This window comes from Podarcis bocagei (genome assembly GCF_964188305.1).
Source record: "Podarcis bocagei genome assembly, chromosome: 14".
Taxonomy (NCBI): domain Eukaryota; kingdom Metazoa; phylum Chordata; class Lepidosauria; order Squamata; family Lacertidae; genus Podarcis; species Podarcis bocagei.
The window spans coordinates 53,747,294-53,764,414 of NC_138139.1; the positions used below are offsets into that span (position 1 = coordinate 53,747,294).

The following is a 17,121-nucleotide window of genomic DNA, read 5'->3' on the forward strand; positions in this document are numbered from 1 at the left end:
ATTATAACAGAAGGAGAAAAACTTTTCTCTATACCTTGAATAATTTTGTCATTTTCTACCATGTCACCTCTTACTCGCCTTTTCATTAAACTATACTTTTTAATCTAGCACGAACTCGCTCAACAAACAGAGTGGTTTCTTCCACCCTCACCTATTCTGTGCCCTGTCCAGATGAGTGCTGCGTTTCCAGGTTTCTCACTACTAAAGTTAGCAGCTGTCTGGCTGCTGACTTCTTACCCCGTCTCTCAGAGAGGACATAAAATGAAGAGGGGGTGTGGGGGTGCCAGATCAGGTGCTTGAATTACAGCCCTGGGACACATCCTGAAGTTGCTCCATGCCCTGGCCATAAACAGGCAGGACGTTTCAATTTGTCACAACTCCTATGGGATTCTTTGGCGCAAAAGCCATTTATTCCATCTTTGTTCACTGTGAGTGTGGGAGACACAGATTAAATTTGCTCGATACAAATAGATTAACTATAAATAAAATTAAAGCCTGCAAAAGACAGCTTTTTACTTCATTGTAAATGGAGTTTCCTTGGGAACAAAGTTCCATTTTCTATTCCTCAGAGGCTACTCAAGTTGCAAGCATTTAAAACACTATATATATATATATATATATATATATATATATATATATATATATATATATGCAGGTTTTGGTGTCTTCGGGTATCTTCCCGTGTAAGAGTTGGGGTGTCTAGGCGACGTTTCGACGAGGTCTCACTCGTCATCTTCAGGCTGGTGCTTTCGGCTTCTTGTTACTAGAACAGAGCTCTGTTCTAGTAACAAGAAGCCGAAAGCACCAGCCTGAAGATGACGAGTGAGACCTCGTCGAAACGTCGCCTAGACACCCCAACTCTTACACGGGAAGATACCCGAAGACACCAAAACCTGCATTCCTGTACCCATGAAAATCTACGAAAGCAAATATATATATATATATATATATATATATATATATATATATATATATATATATGTGTGTGTGTGTGTGTGTGTGTGTGTGTGTCACACACACACACATATATATATATTACACAGGCACACACACACACATATATATACACACACTAATTGGATTATATGCTGTCAGCAATCAATGGCGTTCAAATTAAAACTGTACAGATTTGCCTATGAAGAAAGAAGAGCATATTTACCTGCTACAGAGTCAGACCTTTGGTTCATAAAGCTCTACATCACCTCCCTTGACTCGCAGAGGGGCAAGACTTTCCCCCAGCCTTTGCCAGGAGATGCCAGGGGTCTAACCTGACTCTTCCCAGCATCATTAAATATTTTTTATAAAAAACAAAATCTGCTGACAGATTAGTTGGGGGCAAATTTTTAGATGATCAAAAGGTTTTTAATAGAACTATCAGATTGGTAAAGCTAAACTTGCAGCCCTGATAAATACATTAAAAAATGCATGACTTCAGATGGACCTTTGGAAAAGTCTTATTTCTCCAATTATATATTTTCTTTCTTTCTTTCTTTCTTTCTTTCTTTCTTTCTTTCTTTCTTTCTTTCTTTCTTTCTTTCTTTCTTTCTTTTAGGATTGCAATCTTTTTTCCCTCTTCAGTATGCTTTTTATTGATTTTCTTACATGGTAAAGATTATACATTCCAAATAAGATACAGAAGAAACAAAAGATTACCAAATAAAAATATATATATAAATCCTTAAATTCCTAAAGAATAGATTTTCCTTCTATCCTGGTTAGCCATGATAAGGGACATATAATTTCTTTTAAAAAGAAAATCAGTTATTTTCTTTTTCTTTCTTTTTTTAAAAAGCCAGCACAGTCATTTTAAAGCTCAGTGTGGCTCTTGACTGCAGCTGCCTCCTCTGGCAGATCCGTTTGCAAGTTCCTGCCGTGCTCTGATGTACCCCTCATCATTTCAGATGCCCCTTGTCTGTTGCACACCTGGTCTAACTAATGGACTCCATCCCTGGTGTCTGTCTTTCCAAAAAGATCTTTGAAAAGCATCTTCTCTCTAGTTCTGATGGTGTGACTTACCCAGCGAAATCACTAGGATCTTTTAAGGCCTCCTGAAATATCGGAAGGAAAATATATAGATTGACTTCTCTATATTCCTTTAAGTACAGTGGGGTTTGGAGCTGATCTGTGGCTTAATTGGAGAAGACAACCTAAGCTTCAGTGAGCAGAGAATGTTGATATTCCTGTCAGGATTCAAAATGTTTAGCCCATTATGCTGTTATGGGGAATAATGCCCAATGCCAGATTTCATTCTATTGCGTTTTCTATAAAATATAATGGAAGTGCTGTTACTTAAGCTTCAAACTATTTCCTGTGTCCTCTATTCTGAGTATGATTCCATTTTTGTATCATCTGTTTCCTCATTACTCAGTGATCATTTGTATTGGCCCAGGGGATTTGATGAGATGAATTACATTTCACTGAGAATTCTGACAATCAGACTGTACACAAATTCTGTAAATGGGCCTTTGGTATGAAATTAAAATTGTGTTTGTTTCACAGTGGTACACTGCATCTATTTTGTGTCAAACCACACACATTGCACACAAAAGATGATTCCTGTAGGCTATAAATAACTTTATTATTCAAGCAAAATGGAAGTTTCAAATGCGATTTCAAGAACTGATTACATCCTTGTACAGAAATATAATTTCATGACCAGTCAACTGCGCCCCCCCCCCTTTCTTGGGAAATAATGTATCTTTCATTCTCCTCAGAAGAATGAGTATATTAAAAAGAGTAGGTTTTTGTTATTATATTTGGTTACATAAAAGTATTTTCAGCAGATTTTGCCTTGAATTTTTTTAATTGCTGTATCTTTATTGCCTTACTAAACACGCACAATAGATCAAGCGATATTTACTTTCAACATGCTTTGAATGCTTGCTGTTAGAAACATTTAGAATCCTAGGTAATAAAATGTGTTTATCCTCATTCAGAAATCTCTGCGAAGTCAGATTTTTATGTACAGAGATCGAACATTCTCATAGCAATCTGTCTCACTCAGGAGACAATGGAAGAATATGTCATTGGGGGTGAGGTCAAATTATTGAAACTTGCAGTGTCTGCTGTGGCTGTAGAAACCGATGCAGGAGAGACATGTTTTGTTCCAGCTGGGGCAGATGAAGGTGTCCTTTTGAGCTGATGGCATTTCTTCTCTTTGCCCTCTTCCCAGCAGTCATTCCTCCTCTGGTCACTGCTATGGATACGTGACCTGACTGCCTGTCTCTAGGCACTGCGGTTGTCTGCAAGGGATTCCCCCAAGGCAGGTCTGATGTTACTAGCCTTCACATAAAGCAATGCAAAGGCCATTTGTTAAGGACAAACACTGCAAATGTATATGAATTGGGGAATCCACTCTGGGTAGAGGCTTATCCCCAGTTCCTCTTGACCTACTGTCCCCACCCTCCACCCTGGGGGGGTGGGGAGAGGAGAATTCACTCTTTAGCATTCAGTTGGACAAAACATCAATTGGAGTTTCCCCCAGATTGGCATTTGTTTGATCTATCACTAGAGAGCGAGTTTTCTCTTCGACAGGAGCAGGCCAAGGGCAAAACCACTTGGACCCATGACTAGAAAGTGCAAGTTAAGTGGAAAACTGCTCAAAGCTGCCCTTTCTAGGCATGGCACAAGTGGAAGTGTGAGTGAACCCTCAACGTTAACCTGAAAGTTTCTAGGATTATTTATTCTCCATTTCTCATGCCATTTTGAATTCCTAATTCCTCTATTGAAGCAATCAGATTTCCTTTATATATCTTTGATTATGGTCCTCAGGCTCCATGATTTAACACAAAGCCATAGCTGGGGGGGGGGGGCTAGCCAGGTTTTTTGCCCAGGAAGTAGCCTCCAAAGGAACACCATTGAGGTTCCCAGCCTGTGTGTGTATATATGCAAATGTCTGTGTGCTAAATTGGGTCATTGACCCAGGTCAAATAAAGCCTAGTTTTGTCCCTGCTTAACACCATAGGCATACCTTATCCTCCCAAACCTTGCTTCCTCCCAAACGGCCTCGGTCCAGTATACCTGAAGGAGCGTCTCCACCCCCATCATTCTGCCCGGACGCTGAGGTCCAGCGTCCGAGGGCCTTCTGGCAGTTCCCTCATTGCGAGAAGCAAAGCTACAGGGAACCAGGCAGAGGGCCTTCTCGGTAGTGGCGCCCGCCCTGTGGAACGCCCTTCCAGCAGATGTCAAAGCGATAAACAACTACCTGACATTCAGGAGACATCTTAAGGCAGCCCTGTTCAGGGAAGTTTTTAACGTGTGATATTTTATTGTATTTTTGGTTTTGATGGAAGCCGCCCAGAGTGGCTGGGGAGGCCCAGCCAGATGGGCGGGGTATAAATAATAAATTATTATTATTATTATTATTTGTTGGCTCTTCCTTGGTGAGCACTTACTATTCTTGGCTAGTGAGGTGAGAAAGAGTTTCCCTGGCCTGCTGGGAAACTTTGCTCACAGGCCTTTGCCTCACAACTGGACAGGAGTAACAACCTGAGAATGGTGAACACCATGAGCAGCCCCTTCCCTCTGCAAATCCTCATTGCTCAGAATCACATGTCTTGGGTGGTCCAAGGTCTTTGAGAGTGGCCTTTTTGTGAGCCTTTGGGCTGTTGCATCAACTTCAGTAAAGGGATTTTGTCACTCATTGGGCTGCTAACCTCAGCCTCGGTTTATGCAATATGGGGATTGTTGAGATAATGTATTTGAAAGTGCTTAGAATGCTCCAAAACACTCCCTTCCTAAATACTTTTTCTCACTGAGTGCAATAGAATATACTTCCTAGAAAGGATGCATAAGGTTCCTGCTTAAGTCTTACCAATTCACTGCCTTGTCTGCCTTTTGACCTTTTCAAGGCTCATTTGATGACACAATTAACCTATTTCCCAAACTGAATCATTTAATCTGAGGCTTTAAAAAATGGCATGCAATTTGATTACAGCAAATGAAGGCACACAGTCGCCATGGCATAAATCATTATGGGTAGTTAAGGATTTGTCTTCATGTTTTTCAGTTGTATTTCCCCTCTTTTGACAGGATAATACATGCTTTGTAGCAGTTGCTTTCTGAATAGTGTATTTGTATAAAACTCTGTAATGGGAAATGGGCAATTAGCAGGCGGCAATGCTTTGTGCCTGGGCACACATGAAGAGTTTTCTCTCTTTCCACTACATTTCAGGTGTCCCACTTCCTGTCCTGGTCTGGTACAAGGATGCTGTCCCCATCCACAAACTGCTGAATCCGCGTTACAAGGTTTTGCTCAATGGGAGTCTTCAGATCCAGGGACTGCAGCCTGACGATTCTGGAATCTTCCAGTGCTTTGCAAGGAATGATGCTGGGGAGACGCAGAGTCGTACCTTCCTGGATGTGACTAGTATGTCTGGACCTACGCGGGGGTTGGGCAGGGGAGGTAGAGGAAGGTTTGTGGGGCACAATGCATTCATCTTTCTAAGGCAGCCCAGTGGTACAGAGTAAAAAGAAAAGGAAAGGAAGTCAAGCTCACAGGGGAGGGGCTGTCAGGAGAAACCCCAGAGCAGTGCCTGGGGGAGGAGAGGGAAGATCCTTTCCTTGAGCGAGCAGAAAAAGCTTACAATGATTGAACAATTATGTTGTATTCCCCCTAAGGCTTTCTCCAAGCCTCCTGGTGGAACCACAACACATCCTAGGACAGCCTGCTCCAGCATGGTACCTTTCACAGATATAATAATAATAATAATAATAATAATAATAATAATAATAATAATGATAATTCATGCGGTGACTCAGCTGCCTGCAGGCTCTGCGCTGCCCGAAACAGCAGCGTGGGGCTTTGGTCCTCCCTCCGTCTCCCCCACAGGGGATTCCTGTGACTTGGAAGAAACAATCTGAGCTCACATGACTAGGAATTTGGACCGTGGGACTGGTATTATTTTTGTTTTTAAAAGCTTAAACACAAAGAAGCCCCTTTTCATATTAATAGTTCTGCTGAGAAAAAGTAAGCACAGTATAATGCATTAATGGTGTGTCACAAATGTGAATGAACCAGGAACTGCCAGGTTAATGCCTCCCTGTTCTATATTTTGTTTTTCTTTGTTTGTTCGTTTTTGGGGTTGGGGAGAAGTTACATGTGTAGTGAAGGGTTCTGTGCACACCTCCTCTGGGATACAGCAGGCCATCACAGGGTACAATATATTTTAATTCTTTGATTCAGAATAATAATCTTAAAGTAGCAATTTAAGCACTGTGGCCACAGTATTAGATCAGACGCACAAGTAATCCTTCCCTGCTGTGTGTCCTGTGTGTCCCTGGATAATGTGGTGCCCTCTGGAAGTTTTTGAACTCCAGTTCCATCAGCCTCTGATGGCCTGGTCAATAGTCAGAGGTGATACAAGTCAACATCTAGAGGGCACTTTAGTGATCATTGAGATACAGCAACAAGTGCACAACATATGCATTATTCACACTTTTGTCATAGTTAAGGGCCATTTATTGTGGGAATGATGTGGTTGTCTTCCCACGTTAAGGCAGAGCAGTATTACAGTTATGCAGCCTTTGCAACGTTTAATAAGTGGGTTTAGAATAACATATGCCAGCACTAATCCTGAAGTCATGCCAGAGAGATGCTATTTTTAGTTGTTTATTCATTAATTCATTCCCATACATAACCTCCCCTCTCTTAAAGGATAGGGATGGCTTACAGTATTCTAATATTCTTTCCCCCTTGTTATCATATGTTCCCTTTTCAACCCTCCTTACCCTTCTCCCTTCCAAGTCTGTGCCATTTTTTGTTTTGTTTTCACAAACAACAACAAAAAATCCTATCAAGTGTCCACCTTCTTACTCACAGGAAGCTGCCTTACTGTATACCAAGCCAGACCCTTGGTCTATCTTGCAAATGCTGGAGATGGAGCCTGGGGCTTTCTACTTGGGAAGCAGATGTGTTGCCAACTGACAATAGCCCTGCTCCTTTTGGTACCACTTGAATTCACAGTTCCATATTTGCCCCACCCATATGCAACCTGAACAAACACAAGCTATGCTTTTGTAGTTGATGTCAAATGAAGCCACCTTCACTTCCGTAATGGCATTGCCAAATCTGGTGGCCCCAGATGCTTTCAACTACAACCCCCATCAGCACCAACCAGCACAGCTGTACTCCCATAAGTGTCCCTCCCCCCCAGTGTTCATCTATGCTGTGATGGTGCCATGGCCCCAAATATCTAAAGGGTGCCAAGCTGGGGAAGGCTGTTCTAGAATATGTTGAAGTTGATGTTGAATATGTTGAAGCCAGAGGAGGGCAACCAAAATGGTCAAAGGCCTGGAAACGATGCCTCATGAGGAACGGCTAAGGGAGCTGGGCATGTTTAGCCTGGAGAAGAGGAGGTTAAGGGGTGATATGATAGCCATGTTCAAATATATAAAAGGATGTCACATAGAGGAGGGAGAAAGGTTGTTTTCTGCTGCTCCAGAGAAGCGGACACAGAGCAATGGATCCAAACTACAAGAAAGAAGATTCCACCTAAACATTAGGAAGAACTTCCTGACAGTAAGAGCTGTTTGGCAGTGGAATTTGCTGCCAAGGAGTGTGGTGGAGTCTCCTACTTTGGAGGTCTTTAAGCAGAGGCTTGACAACCATATGTCAGGAGTGCTCTGATGGTGTTTCCTGCTTGGCAGGGGGTTGGACTCGATGGCCCTTGTGGTCTCTTCCAACTCTATGATTCTATGATAAGGAAATGAGGCCAGGAGGTCAATTCCACACCCTGACTGACAAGTGGCAGCATCTAGAACAGGGGTTGGCAAGGTTTATCTTGCCTGGGCTGGATTGGTCCCACAGAGATCCCTCTGGTGTCTTTGGCGTTGCTGACCCCTGATCTAGAATCATGATTCTGTTCTGCGTGGAAAATGTGAACTTGGTCATTGCCAAAATGGATGATTACCTGGTGGTTGTCTGCTCTGGTGACCTCAACTTCACAAAAGATGGTTTGGTGGGGGAAAGTGGAGAGATTCTCGGCTGGAGTTTTATTTAGGCATGATGGACGGATGCTTGGCTGCAGCATCTCCTTGCCTTGCTGATTGGCACTGAGCTAAGTCGTTAGATGTTTGCTAGGTTTACCTCTGAACACATATGGTACTCACATAAGGTCTGATATCTTTTCTGGGCAAAAGATAATAGGGGGTGCTGTTTGATCTTGCATTGGAGATAGAAAGAATGAGGGAATGGGGAGGGGGACAGAGATACCATAGATGAAAATCAAATGGAGACTTTTTTTGGCTGACATTCAGCTCTGCAAACTCATGTCAGGCTCAAGAAGCTTTTCATCTTATGTAATGGGGTTGAAAGCAAGTAGTTTTGTTTATTTCAATTTATCTATCCCCCCCCCCCAGAGCTGCTTCTTTTTTCTTCTTTTTACTTTACCACAAAGTCCTTTTGCTTCCACTTGTATGGAAACTGCTTGGAATTCATTTTTCATTTATCCAACAGTCCACAGTTGGGGAATTCCTAGGAGGTGAATAATGAAAAGCTACTGTCTCTTCTGAAAAAGTTTTCATGTTATTGTCGTCATTCCCTGATCCATTACTAGTCTGATAAATATGGATACAAAATTCCACAAGTAGTTGAGAGATCTTTCAAGGAACTGATCCTTAGGAACAAAAAAAACTTTGATTCCAGATATTGCACCAACGTTTTCACGACTGCCGACAGACACCACCGTTACCGAAGGGATGACAGCGGTTTTAAGATGTGATGTCTCAGGAGCCCCAAAGCCTGCCATTGCATGGAAAAGAGGTAAAGCCTTATTATTCTTTTGGGAAATCACTCTAATTGCTGCTGCTCACCAAGAAGAATTAGCATAGCATTAGCGTTTTCATGCACTGCAAATCAGAGAATTGAAGCTGTTCTCACATGGTGTTTTTCAGGCAACCAGGTTTTGGCCAGCGGCTCCATTCAGATCCCCAGGTTCCTCCTCCTCGAATCCGGAGGGCTTCAGATCGCCCCAGTCTTTGCTCGGGATGCTGGTGACTATACCTGCTGCGCAGTCAACTCTGAAGGATTCCTAAATGCTTCCGCTGCTCTCACCGTGTGGAGTAAGGACCATGTTTGTTTTGGAGTTTAATATTAATCAAGGCTTAATCAGTTCTCATTGTGCCCTCAGGAAACCAATTACAACATTTCCATTTCATGGTGTGTATGTGTGGAAGGGAGGGGGTGAATAATTTAATAGAAATTATGTTTGTGGATTTTAGAGCTGATTTGGAGAGATCTACAAGGGAGAGTGTTCATTTGACATCTTTGCATTTCAAAACAGACATTAAGTTTCACCAAAGCCATCCTAATATACACAGCTGGAGATATCTGCAGATTATTTCAGTAATTCATGCACTACGAGGCATGGCTGCTACCTGTACATTCTCATTGTGTCATCCTGATAACGTGCAACTGATACACATATCACAATGTGGTTGTAGGAGAAGCTAATAATCTCCACTGGAAGTTCCCTTCTGAACAGGCTGCACTGTATAGTTCATTTTAATGTCCTGCTTAAACCTTTTAAATTTGATTTAATTGCATCACACACTGTATGCACAGCAACGAGAATGAAACTGTTATATAACCCAAGGGGTAGAACAGAAAAATCCAGCACTCTCAGACATGGTGCTTAATGGTGTCTGATGTTCACACTTACCGTTTGACTCTTGTTCCTTGTACAGAAATCTCTTTTGGCATTATGACTTTGCTCCCATTTTCCATTTATCTTCCTTTTCTTGCACCTGGATTCAGCTGATGTGATCTGCGGCTTTCCCCTTTATATGTTGAGGCATTAGGGAGAACTTTCTGTGGCTTAATTACTCGCTGCAATGACCTCCATTTCCTGGTCATATTTGAATGACGGGGATTTAACAACATTTGGGTAAATGTCATCTCTTATGTGTGTAGAATATTATGGAAAAGTTTGTGTCTTTGGAGCCACTTGATCTGATTCTTCCCATCTTTCTCCTCATATCCGCAACCAGCTTTGCGTGGATGTGTTGCTTGGGTGTCGTCCAGCCTTTCCACCTATTTTGAAGCTTTTGAAGGCTGTACAAATGAGCTAACACACACCGCTCTATGGTTTAACATGAAACAATTGCAGGGATGATTAACAATGTAGCATTTACTCCTTTATGGCCTCCAGTCAAAAAGAGACGGAGTCTAAGAAAATAATGTAGGTCTCCCTAGTGGGATTTTTGATCTTGGAAGCCTTCATGCCTTTCAACATGAAACTGCTTTTTCAATCTCCCTGCCTCCTTTTAAAACAAGGGTTGGAAGTGAACTGAAGCAATCTGAGCTCTTGCCTCCAGCCCAGCCCTCCTCTTCCTCATTTTGGAGAACTAGAGTATCCTAAAGGGCAAACTCTCTGGCCTGAAGATCAGCATTTCTCCTGCGTCCCATGGCCTCCCATCTGATGTGCTCTTTGCACCATTAGACTGGTGAGCTAGAGAGAGAGGAACAGAGTGAGAGTCAAACTCTGGTGCTGTGGCATCCGGTCCAGTGCGCTCCTGCGTGCCAGTCTCTGGCTCAGCAGACCCCTGATCACCAGCATCTAACTCAGAGATGCTTAGGGGGCAACACAGTAGCCTCCAACTCAGTGTCCTGGTCATGACTGGATCCTGAGATCATAAACGAGGCTGTTACTGAAGAACCAAAACAGCAAAGCCCCCTTGGCTGTGCAGAACAAGCTCCTGCCAAAGAATGCAATATTTTCCTATATTAATCCCAGCTTCTGAACTGACTGGTTGGCCAAACGCCTCTTTATCTGCTGGTAAACCTAAGCACTGCCTGTGCTGTTCTGGTCCCAAACAGGAGTCTCACTGGGCCCAGCAAGGCAGGTCAGTTGTTGCAGCATCATGATGAGGTCCGAGTGGGCAATTTAGGAGGACTAGAGGTGAAATAAGGGCTTTTGAGCCTCTGCCTCCAGTTCAGTTCTGCTGGGCTCCACTCCACTTGGACAACTTGAAGGGAGTCTGACTTGGGGGGGGGCACTTCTTTGATCCACCACCTCTTCCTGTGTAGAGCCAAGCAGATAAAATGTTCCGGAAGGCCTGTAAATGCCATCTTTGTAGTGAAGATAACTTGAGGACTTATTGTTAGTTGCTGCAAGAATGAGCTTGTATATGTTTATCTGCTTTGAAGCTTCAGTTTTGCTACCAGGAGAGGCTTCTCATGCTGCCTGCCTGTGCGCTATTCCCTTTTCTGAGAGATGGATACAAACTGGGGAGGGGTCTCTAAGGTAGGAGTGAGATGATTGGGCTATTGATGCCAGCCTATGTAGCTTGTTCTGTGTATAAGAAACACTTAACCTATTGGCACTTTGTGGACAAGTCATGACAATGTCCTGCAGGTCTGTAAAGGCAGCAGGGTTCTGTGGGCTGTGTTGTAAGTCTACACCTTGCTTTAATAAAGCGCTAGAACTGGCCATTCTGACATTTTTGACACCTGTCTTTGGTATCCCTGCACCAAACCACCCACACAGGCACTCCTTTGGGCCTGCAAATCAGAACCTTCCAAATAGTGAGGCATTGCATGAGGCACTCTGTTCATCAGGTCCAGGAGCAGGCTTTAGTTTGATATGGGCCCCAGTGTTGCCAGTGGCGGAGCTTCATGTTCCAGCACCGGGAGCATGGCTGGTGTGCATCCTGGGAGCGTGGCGTGCATCCCGGGGGCATGACGCACTGCCCTCAGGATAGTGGCGCACATCCTGGGGGTGTGGCACCTAGTGGGGGGGCAGCCATGATGGCACCCCACCAGGATCATGGTGCCGGGGGCGGTGTGCTCCCACTGCCCCCCTCTTCCTCTGCCAGTGAGTGTTGCAGGATCCGATTTCACAACCTCCTGTTTGCCAGTCTCAGAGCCAGGAACCTGGTCCATTTCTTCAGCCAGTGTCCTTGTAACCTCTTATTCTGTGCCCTGATCACTGCTGAACTCTGACACCACAGCACACATAGGCACTATTGCTCTTTAAGCCCCAGAATGCACAGCTGCTACCTGAATGACTGATGCAAGCCAATAATCTGGCCCAGCTAGCTTTTCAACTTTAAGCTCAGCTGATGTTCCACAAACTGCATGCTGCAAAGCATCCTCAAGAGATGCAGTTTGCATAGGAGAAAAGATGCTTCCCTGTCAGTCATTTCCCCTCTGAAACTTCCTCCCAGTTGTCCTCTCTTCACCCCACCAGTATTGTAGACCTGGATTTATTCTGGGGGGTGGGGGTGGGGAGTGGAATGAAACCCTGTAACTCCAAGAGATAATTTCCTGGGACATTTTGCTATTCAAAGTAAAAAACACATTAAGAGCCTGTGTAAGTATACAGTCCTTCTCTCCTGAAGGTGGCTAAGACATCAGGAGCCAGCCTTGGTCATATCTGCTTTCTTCCCACTCTTTCCTCTCCCTGGACTGAATTATCTCCTACTGCTGCAATAGCAATTAAAGGAAATATCTTCATCATTAACATCATAACTGCAGCTGGTTCATCTTAACCCAGGATCTGAAACTCACTTTGAGCTGTTGTTTCAGACTCCACTTACTTGGGAACTGTGGTTTGCATTTACCATGATTAAAAATCACTGTGACAATTTCCCTAAACTGTGGTTATGCTGCGAGTAGGAGAGTCAGTCTGCAGCAAGGTGGGAGGCTGGCTCCTTAATCATGCTTAAGAAGTGGTTACTTGCCCTAACACATGACAAACACTCTGCTGTAAAATTTACTCTAGGTCTCTTTTTCTAATATTGCTGGGCCCCTGGAATTGGAATCCCGGGGGAAATTAAAGATGGGAAGGGGATGTGATACTGCATTAAACTTTTCCAGTAAACACTGGCTGTGGAGAACTTTGCACTTTCACATATTTGCTAGAGGCAGGGGGATGGAGGAGCAGAAATTTTCTTGTCAGGAATGACAAATGACCTGGCTCTCTGCCTTCAGAGGCCAAACACCCAAGTCAAGATGGAAGTTGGCAATTTTACCTGAACTGTGGGTCATGTTCTTTTCAGATCGCACTCTTATCGTTCGCCCTCCTGAGGACAGCACTGTTATTAAGGGAACCACCGCGATGCTGCACTGCGAAGCTGCTCATGACCCAAGAATTTCAATCAGGTTGGTGGTGTCTGCACTTGCTTCTGCCGTATATTTGAACTTAATTTTACAAAATGTGGTCACCGTGTTTGGCGAGCTCTTTCCAGGCACCTGGTTTTGTGCTGGAATTCCCAGTGATGGCATCCTCTGGGGTTGCAGGTTGAGCTATTATTCATGTCAAGTCCTTTTTATTTCTCCACTTCAACCTTATATATTATTTACAATGAACTGCGTTCCACTTCATGACTTCAATACAACTACCCATGATTTACTGTCAAGGTTAATACAATATCAATAAAACTGACTTGTCAGAAGCTGATACTTAATGAGAATGAAACCCAAAGTGATTTGAGGGGATTGCAGGAACGTTTGCAGAGAGAGTCTTGAAAATTCCTGAAAGCATGCTTTCTGCTCTTGAACAAAGCGCCAGATCAGCCTTGCAGAAAGTACAATATGTCTTTAAACTGCCAGATTCTACAAGCAAGGAGTCGGAGGAATTCCCTCTCTGCTCCTTTGACAGGATGAGCATGTACACAAATGAAAGACAGGCAAATGTAAAGGGGAAAGGCCAAGGAAGGATGCCACAGTTCCCTTTAGAAAATGTTAAACAACGGCATTTGTGTAAAAGAGAAAGGAAAGACATCAAGTCTTGCATTAAGAAGAGGATGGTATTTTAGAAGCTTTCTCTGCTGTCGCCACCCCCCCCCACTCCCCCCGTTAAGGGCTGGTAGGATTATGACTATGAGCTCTGCTATAGATGGTTTAGAATAGCTCTCTTCTATTAATCATAACATGGAAATCACTTTTGGGAGAAAAGTATTAAATGGATCATGAATAAAAAATCAGAAAGGTTTAAAGCTAAGTATAATTAGCATTTGTGTAGTGTATTTCAAGCATCAAAGATTCTTACATACAATTCCTCTGTGTTCCTTACAACACCCTTGTATGGCAGGCAAGGGTATATTTTGTGATTCATATACTAAAGGAACTACTACAAATATCCTTCAAATTCACTGTTGTTGTTCTGTTTTGTGTTCTGCAATTTAAATTCAAATATATGCAGGAGGAAGCTGTTGTAGCCCTTGGTTATACATTTTGCCTGCCCATGCACCCACCTGTGAACTCTGGCCCTAATCCACAGAAAATTGGGCCCAAGGACACGGGTGGAGCTGTGGGTTAAACCACAGAGCCTAGGACTTGCCGATCAGAAGGTTGGCGGTTCAAATCTCCGTGACGGGGTGAGCTCCCGTTGCTTGGTCCCTGCTCCTGCCAACCTAGCAGTTCAAAAGCACGTCAAAGTGCAGGTAGATAAATAGGTACCACTCCGGCGGGAAGGTAAACAGCGTTTCTGTGCGCTCCTCTGGTTCGCCAGAAGTGGCTTAGTCATGCTTGCCACATGACCCGGAAGCAGTACGCCGGCTCCCTCAGCCAATAAAACGAGATGAGCGCCGCAACCCCAGAGTCGGTCACGACTGGACCTAATGGTCAGGGGTCCCTTTACCTTTTACCTATGCAGGGGCAAAGGCAAGAGGGGAACAAGGCAGGAAATACTGTAGCCTTTCCTGTGACATAGACTCAGTCTAAGAAACGTAGAAAGGAGAAAAAGAGCAATGACAGGTCAGTGGTAGAGAGGCATCCATTAGTAGTACATCTGTTTGCTTTGTGTAAACCTCTTATTGCCTTCTATGGTAAAATGTATTTTTTAAATGAAGTAAAAATTGGGTTCTAAGTAGGTTTTCAGACTCTTGAAATATAAAATATCTGACACCTGACAGGTTTGGGTGTGAAGCCAAGAGGAGATGCAGGACTAGGTAGGTCTACAGTGGTACACACTAGTTTCTGAAGGGTCTGAAAGCCTATTTTGGAGTCAAGCACAAAAGTTGTTTATTTGTGTATAGTCTGCAGGTCAACAACAGCACACACATCCCGCCAGGGTACTGTATGTCCTTGCCCCCTTATTTTTCTGTGATCCAAAATCAAACCAATTACAGCCTGGGTCAGGCTGGCAACCATCACTTCAAACCTGCTTTGTTTAAAAAAGAATAAATGGGAAATTTGCCATTGATTTCTAAGGAGTAGGATTGCACCCTTCACCTTGAACTATCGTACATTTTATTAGTCTTGCCGGCCTGTCAGACATTCACTGCATCCAAATGAGCCCTTGGTGAAGGTTGCGATTGAGCATCTCTGTTCTACATAGTTATTTAGCTCTGTTTTTACCATATAATTTCAGCACTTGATATTTCATCATTTTTAACGAAATAGACAGCTGACTTTAACGGTCTGAAATACTGTGACAATCAGGTATGTTTGGAAGAAGGACAACGTTGTCATAAATCCATCTAGCAGCTCCCGAATCACCATGGAGAAAGATGGCAGCCTCACCATCAGCCAGACGTGGTCCGGAGACATCGGAGACTACACTTGCGAAGTCACATCCTCTGGAGGAAATGATTCCAGGGTGGCCCGCTTGGAAGTGATGTGAGTATCCCAGGGGCAGGCAGCTTTGAATGAAACTGCAAGTGGTTGGCACCTCCCTCTTATTTTACTCCACTCCCCCGCAACTTTTGCTTTGACTTTTCAATTGTTATAAGAAACACAGCCAGTTCCTTACTTTAGTACAATTGTCTCCAGTGGTATTTAAGCTCGAATCTGATTCACCACACTTACGGTGTTTCCAGATCAGGGAAACTGGCTAGGTCAAAGAGGGCCAGCCCAAGCAGTTTATTATTGCTGTAGTTTTCCAGGCTCCCTCATATGAGCCTGCTCAGAACATGCCGTTCCAGGTAATTCATTAGGCTGAGTCCCAGGTGCCAGCCATGAGCTTCAAGCCCTGGAGTCCCTGACCATGGTCTGAATTTAACCAGGGATTTCCTTAGGGAGAGCATTCCCCATAGTAGCCCTACAGTTCTGGGACTCTGCCAACTGGGTTCTGTCACATCACCACAGGCCTTTGGGAAAGATCTGATTCACAACCACACCCAACACCCACCCCATTCCTGATGGCTTTTACTTGAAGGCTTAAAAAAAATGTTCTGCTTCCTTGTTGGTTTGGAGTTTGCTGTAATTCTGGACTGGATGTTTGGTTATTGTTTTCTGGCTTTTATTATTTTCCTGGTTTTCCCTTTATCTTTTTTTTGCTTTCTGAGTAATTCATATTTTTGTTTTACACTTGTTTTGTACTGTTTTTTTTTAATGGAAGCCGCCTTGAGAAACCTTTTACTCTTCAAGGCAGCATATAAGCAGGTTTTTTAAAAATGATGATATGCTCTTTTGAGATCTATGAAATTGAAAAGGGCCTGCATTGATTGTTCTTTCTTGGCTGAACTGATCCCTAAGCTCTGATGGAAGTGGAATGTGAGTGAGGCAGTCAGTCTTGTTGGGCAAGAGAAGGTGATATTCTAATATGACTGACGCTTAGAGTAAACCTGCGTACTAATATTTTTTGGAAAGCCATCTGTTTCTGCCGTCTGCTTGTACCTAATCTTTTCTTGGAGAAGATGCCTTGAGGCTGCTTCTTCAGCCCTGCTGTCTAACGTGCTCATTTCTGAGATTTTGTTACATCCATCTTGGTTTCATTACAGCATCACCTCTTCAGTGCCAAGCCTAGATTGAATTCTGTTCTGAAGCCATCCATTTTTACATCCTCTCCTTTGGTTCTTATCCTGGAGTGCATTTCATGCTGCTGGTAGAAATCCAGGGCTGAGGAGAAAATTCCAAACAGATTGCTACCTCCCGTACTTAATTTGTTGTCTCTTGTGCCTCTTTAGGGACTTTGGTGCAAGGATGGGTCTGGCTTTAAAATTGTGACATTGAAGCCAAAAGGCCAATGTCTGCTGAGAGCATTTAACTGTGAAAGGCCACTCCAGGCCCTTGAACTCTTACCATCCTTTGTAATCACCATCAGGGGCCAACCAAGGTCTAACGTTGGGGGGGGGGGTTTACCAGCCTGCTACCTGTGATTATTTTAACTGGAGACACCAGAAGTTAAACCTGGGATCTTCTGCAAACCAAGCATGTGTTTTGTCTCTATGCTGAGA

General features: G+C 43.6%; 1 protein-coding gene across 7 annotated transcripts in view; it reads left to right on the forward strand.

Moving 5' to 3' along the window:
- Window positions 1-17,121, forward strand: part of SDK1 (sidekick cell adhesion molecule 1) — a 598,536-nt gene that overhangs the window by 371,581 nt on the left and 209,834 nt on the right. For 5 of the 7 annotated variants that reach the window (XM_081169333.1, XM_081169337.1, XM_081169338.1 and 2 more), the window contains exons 10-14: window positions 5,174-5,368; window positions 8,645-8,761; window positions 8,893-9,060; window positions 13,000-13,102; window positions 15,386-15,562. In XM_081169333.1, the coding sequence (XP_081025459.1) occupies window positions 5,174-5,368; window positions 8,645-8,761; window positions 8,893-9,060; window positions 13,000-13,102; window positions 15,386-15,562 (760 nt within the window). The remainder of the gene's footprint in view (window positions 1-5,173; window positions 5,369-8,644; window positions 8,762-8,892; window positions 9,061-12,999; window positions 13,103-15,385; window positions 15,563-17,121) is intronic. The other 2 variants (XM_081169335.1, XM_081169336.1) reach the window with 2 other exon arrangements.